This window comes from Cydia splendana, chromosome 23 (assembly GCF_910591565.1).
Source record: "Cydia splendana chromosome 23, ilCydSple1.2, whole genome shotgun sequence".
Lineage (NCBI taxonomy): Eukaryota > Metazoa > Arthropoda > Insecta > Lepidoptera > Tortricidae > Cydia > Cydia splendana.
In genome coordinates this window covers 5,204,423-5,210,698 of record NC_085982.1, presented here as the reverse complement: position 1 = coordinate 5,210,698, position 6,276 = coordinate 5,204,423, and the positions used below count along the sequence as shown (strand labels likewise).

The 6,276-nt window shown below is 38.5% G+C and overlaps 1 protein-coding gene across 1 annotated transcript; it reads right to left on the bottom strand.

Annotated features, from left to right (window-relative positions):
• Nucleotides 1–2,254: 2,254 nt before the first annotated feature.
• On the bottom strand, nucleotides 2,255–5,436 carry LOC134801703 (uncharacterized). Its single transcript, XM_063774298.1, has one exon. It carries the CDS (start codon nucleotides 5,385–5,387, stop codon nucleotides 4,005–4,007), a length of 1,383 nt encoding a protein of 460 aa, XP_063630368.1. The 5' UTR covers nucleotides 5,388–5,436; the 3' UTR covers nucleotides 2,255–4,004.
• Nucleotides 5,437–6,276: the final 840 nt, after the last annotated feature.

Below are 6,276 nucleotides of genomic sequence, written 5' to 3'. Positions count from 1 at the left end.
GCAATGTCTCGGACGCGTATGTGTCTCATTAGCTGGCCGGTTCACATCGCTTATCGCGAGCCGGGTGACGTAGTCCTTTGTATTCGCATCTAGTTTTACCTAATAGCAAATGCAGTCGTCAATTCTGTTTGTTCGTAGATTTATTTTGTATATATTAGTTTTCAAGGTTTTTGTGTATATTTTTTTAGATAATAAGTATGAAATGTGTATTATAGTAGTTTATAGTTATATTTAGGTTTAAGTTTATTTCTTATTTTGTAGAATTTTAATTGGAAATAACGGTAAACCGTTACATACCCCTCTTTTTAGGTTAGGGTTTTTGCTAGGAAAACCCGCTATTTCTGTTGTCTACTCAATAGATACACTAGTCATCATTCAGGCTTCAATCTCAACATACACCTCCTCTTCATACATGCATCACACAGCCAAATAAGCAATAAACATTTCTATATATGTTTTTGCGTCCTAGCAGATTGAGTATTATACTTACGATTGTATAATTACTCTCATGTATTTATTAATGGTTCTTGAATATATTAATCACTAACCTCAGTGGTCTAGATCATACTACAGGCTGTTTAGAAGACCTGATAGCCTACTGATAGGCCTGAAATTCACAAACCGGTAGAGGTTTACAAAGTATAAATAATCTAATCTAACAGTTAGTGTATTTAGAGTATGTGCCAGCGCTTATACGTCAGTTTCATGAGGCTAGTGAATAAATTTAGACAGTTAATGTAGAAATCGTACATAGGGGACTACTTAATCATATTAAACTTTGTAGTTGGTGATCTTAAAATCTTTAACATGCCAGTTACCTATATTCCTCCCTTGCATGTCTTCTAGTTCGTATACTAAATTAGACTTTTTAGCAACGATCTTACATGGACAATACTTCGGTGCAAGTTTCTTCGCAAACATGTTGTTTTTGTCGCTAAGGTAGAACGTTTTTTTCCAAATAGTATCGCCAACTTTAAAATCATGATCTTTACGGCGTAGGTTATAGTGTTCGCTATTCCTAGTATGGGCTTGCACTAGAGAAGATTGAACCTTATCAAAAAATTTCCGCAAATGACCTAGATTCTCTGCATATTCATCTCTAGGAGTAAATATTATGTCGTCATCTAGTTCTGGGTCAATATAGTGTAAACCGCTAGTGACCAATTCCCGTCCATGAACGAGAAACGCGGGGGTGTATTTTGTTACCTCATTACTGGATGTGTTCATAGCGAATTGAATTTTAGGTAGATTGCAGTCCCAGAACCTATGGTCGTTTTCAATGTAGGATGATACTGCTGTAATAATCACTTTGTTGTATCGTTCTACTGTGTTCACTTGCGGAGTATATTTAGGCGTAAATCTTACGTTAGGGACATTGTAGTCATTAAACAATTTCTTTAACACGTTACTTGTGAACTGCTTTCCATTGTCCATAAGAACAGTACTAGGCACGCCGTGAACTAGGAAAACTTTTTCCTCGATTAACTTAGCTATTATCTCGGAGGTTGCGCGACGAATGGGAAATAATAAACAGTACTTCGAGAAACAGCATGTCACAACAAATATAAAAGTGTTCTGTTTTCTCGATGGGGGTAGGGGACCTATGAGATCCATGCTTAACATTTGAAAAGGGCGTGAGCAGTCTTTAGGACGGCCCATAATGCCTAGAGTAGCATGAGTAGCATGCTTGTGAGCACAGCAAATATCACAATTAGAAACAAATTTAACTACATCGCGATGCATGTCCTGCCAGAAGTAGTTTAAAGAAAGCCGTTTATGTGTTTTATATATGCCAAAGTGGCCAGCGGTAGGTTCTGAATGATTTTTACTAATAATGTCGAGTCTAAATTCGAGGGGAATGACTTCTTTCCACTCGAACTCTCGAGTTAAAGGATTTAGACTTTTTTTAAACCTAAATAGTCTGCCGTTAGTTACTTTGTAATTTAAAAATGAAGTAGGAGTGTTTTGGCAACCGTTGTAAATATTTAGATACCACGAGTCGCTTGTAGAATAAAACATGTCAGGACTAGTTGGGATCTCATCAATCTCGGCAATAGCAACAGAACGGGAGAGACTGTCTGGTACTACATTTTCTGAGCCACGACGATGCTTGATCTCAAAGTTGAATGAGGACATACGAACTCCCCAACGGGCTAAACGACCCGTGGGATTATTTAGATTTAGAAACCACTTAAGTGACGAGTGGTCGGTATACACGACGAACTTTTTGCCGTTCTCCAAGTAGCACCTCCAGTGTTCAATCGCTATAAGTACTGCAAGTGCCTCTCGTTCTGTTGCGCTGTAGTTACGCTCTTGGTTAGAGAGAGACTTACTCATGTACGCTATAACCTTCTCTTGATTGTCTATGACCTGTGTCAGGACCGCACCCACGCCGTAATCGCTCGCATCTGTATGCACTTGGAACGGCTGCGTATAATCCGGGCACGACAATATAGGAGAAGATACTAAGGCTTCCTTTAGCGTACGGAAGGCGACTTCAGCATCGGTAGACCAGTTAAAAGGGGGTGAGTTTTTAGCTTGTGAAGTAAGTTTATTTAGAGGTGCAGCTATAGAACTGAAATTTGGAATAAAACGGCGATACCATGATGCCGTTCCAATAAACCGACGAACTTCCTTGCGATTAGTAGGAGTTGGATAGTTAATGATTGCCTCAATCTTTTCTGGGTTCGGTTGTAGTCCATTTCCATCTACTACATATCCTAAATAACTCAGTCTATTTCTGAAGAATTGACACTTTTGGTAACCAATGGTTAAGTTTGCCATTTTAAGTTTCTCTAGAACTCTAACTAATAGGGAGATATGTTCTTCAAAGGTCGATGAGACAATGATAATGTCGTCGATGTAGACAAAGACTTTATGCTCAAAATCAGGCCCATAGAACAACATATCAACCAGTCGTTGTTGCGTCGCTGGAGCATTGGTTAAGCCAAAGGGCATAGAAACAAACTGAAAGGTACCACACGAAGGAATATAAAACGCCGTTTTACACCGGTCTTCTTCCTTAATAGGAATTTGCCAAAAACTCTTTGACAAGTCTAAACTAGAGAGATATTTAGCGTCACGCAGATTGTCGAGTATCTCAGAAATGTATGGAATACTGTAAGCATCCTTGATGGTAACTGCATTCAATTTACGGCTATCTAAGCAGAATCTCATTTCGCCATTTTTTTTAGGTGTCAACAGAACAGGGGACGACCAAGGGCTCTCGCAAGGTTCTACCACGTTTTCACGCAACATTTCATTAAGCTGAGTGTTTAGTATTCTTTGTTTTTCAGGAGACATTCTGTAGTATCTTTGTCGAACAGGAACAGCATTACCGGTATCTATATTGTGAGCAATTAGAGAAGTGCGGCCTAGACCACGTTCTTCATATGAAATGTTACGAAACTGCGCAGTGATATGATCAGCCGTAACTTTTTGCTCAGGCGAAAGATGATCATAGTCACATAAGTGTGTAGGTTGAGGGTCTAGTGATAGAGAGGCTAATTTATCAACATCCCTAGGTAAAATTACGGAATCTAGTTTTTTAGGAAACAATTCGAAAATTCTCCAGAAGTCCATGCCTAATATCAAGGAGTTTTCGACTTCTGGTACGACGTAGGCCTTCAAGATGTGGGTTTGATCTAAGAACGAGACAGGCAGATTGATCATACCAATATTGTTTAGTCTATGCCTGCCAGCTGCGAATAAATTTATCGTATCCGTACTGTTGAGCTTGAAACCCGCATCCAAGAAAACTTTATGATAGTTATTACCTAGAATTGTATAACCACTACCCGTATCTAACAAACCATGGATAGTTTTACCATTAATCTGAACTGAGACATACGGTCTGTTATGTATATTATCTGAATCGTGGATTGCAGTGACTGAATAGCAAGTGAAAAATTTAGATATGAAGTTGAGCCAAGATTTCCACTCTGAATCACTAAAGTTTTCACTAGATTTTTTAGAAAGATTATGTACACTACAATCCACTGAATTTAGTTTTTTGCATCTTTAGGATTACAGGATTTACAATCAGGATAGCGTACACCTTTATTACCACATTTAAAACAGATAGGGAAGTGTGGCTGTTTGCATTCTTTCAAAGAGTGTGTATCAGTGCGACACCTAGGACAGTACTTACGCGAGTTACTAGCAGTGTTGACATTTTTTGTACTGTTTGCTATCGCTTGTACAGCATTAGTAGTAGTAGGCTTTTCCTCTGTAGTTTTAGATTTGTTGTAGTTGTAAGAGCTCGAGTAGTTAGGATATTTGTTTTGATTATAGTAGTTTTTCTGTTTTTCATTTGAATTTGTATTTTGGTAGTTTTTATTTGTGTAGTAGATATTATTTTTATGATATTTAGTGTAGGCAAATTCTGGGGCTAGAGTCTCAGAAGTCACCCTAGGCGGTTCATGAAACAAGGATAAGCGTGACTGAATGTCCTCATAGTTTGTGCAAAGGGTTTTTAATGTCTTTAGGTCCTTGATCTCAGGTGAAGCGGCTAGGGTGCTGGCATAACATGGCCGGATGTTATGTAAGATAATTTCGAGTTTTTCTTCCTCAGACAACGGTTTAACCAATCGCGAAAACATGCCATGCATAATAGACAAGTAAATAGAAATGTTTTCTTGTTCCCCTTGCGTACGATATTTTATTTCATTAGTCAGGCGATAGTCGTAATTCTTTGGACTAAAGTCTTTTTTTAATAGGACGACGACATCGTCCCAGCTTTGAAAACTTTCTTTATTGCAACGGAACCAATGTAATGCGTCATCAGTGAAAATCTCGTAGGCAAACTTCAATACACGATCCTTTGATATATTCCTAACCTCTACGAATTCTTCAACTCTTTGAATGAAAGAAAAAACGCAGGCTTTTCCAGAGTACTTTAGTTTTGCCAAGTCAGAAGTCAGGTTACGATCACAGTGGAGTACCGCCGTAGCTTCAGGTTCCAAAACTGAGACTGCATTTGCATTTGAGGTTGATGCCGGTCTCAACGTCGTAATTTCTTTGTATTGGTTGTTAAAGGTAGTGCAATAATTTTTGTGCTGGTCAACCAACGTGGCACTAACGTTTGAGATACGCCTTAATCTGTGATATATGTGGTGTAGTAGATTTTCGGTACGCAAGAACAGGGTCTTATCAAATTTAGATTTGAGGGATGCTAGCATCGTTTGGGATTTTGTTAGACTGTCTTTAACAGCATCAAGGTCAACCGCAGGCTCTAAATGTGATTCCAAAATGTCCTCAGGAGGTATGGCCAATTTTACTATCTGGCTTCGGAGGTCCTGCACCGAACCAGTTGAACCACCTCTAAGGATCACCTCATATTCAAGCTCAGCTTTTTGTAGTGACAAATATTTAATTGGGTACGACATGTTTAAATCTTAACGTAAAAAGTGTGTGTTTTGATTACAATTGATTAAAAAGCAGTTAGGTTTGGTTGCTAAGTAAGTGGAATGTGAGATACGATAGAATTTTAAAATTATTTTAAATCGGAATAAGTGAAGTGTAGTGTTTTTTTTTTTTTTTTTTTTAAACAAGAATTTTGCTTTAACTATATGAAGTGAGAAACTGACAACCACGTACCAAACAACTGCTCAAATCAGACTTAAAAACTAGATGAATTACAAGTGCTAATATTAGAAAGCCACCAACACCAATGAAAACCAAGAGGAGAAAAAGGCCAAGGACTTGCTTCAATAATGCACAGCTCAGAAATAACCAGTATGGGCGCCAATGTGACGTTTAGTAGGAAGTAGGTAGATTGCAAAATGAGACGAAAGAAAACTAACCAGAGTAAATTTTACGAAATATAATTTTAAAAAAATAAAAAAAACTAAAGGAAAGACAAGGTCGTGGATCTTTTCTGAGCTGGCAAATAACAGTGGTGAAACGAGTCCTTGATAGGGGTCACTTCCCTGCACTACGTCGCAGAACGTCGAACTTGGAGGTGGCCGTCTTCAAAAAAAAGGGTTCCGGTTCCAGCACGGGAACCTTCCGGAACGAAGCGGAGCATGCGAATTCAGGTTGGTAGGTTCCGACTCCAACCCCAGACTTGGTCCCTGGAATTCCGGTAAAAATGGCCATTTCAAGAAAAGTCCAATTTTGTACAAGTGACTGCGACATCCGGATTTTAGGCCAAATTAATGCGCTAATGAGAAAGTAGGCTGGTGTAGTGAACCCCAAAGAATTAAAAGGTGATCAATGATGTGGCAGTCACAAGTAGAATCATCATTTTAATATTAAAACAAAGAAGAAAGTGAA

Excerpts from the sequence above, each read along its gene's own strand:
- LOC134801703 (XM_063774298.1), bottom strand. The coding sequence starts at position 5,387 with ATGTCGTACCCAATTAAATATTTGTCACTACAAAAAGCTGAGCTTGAA.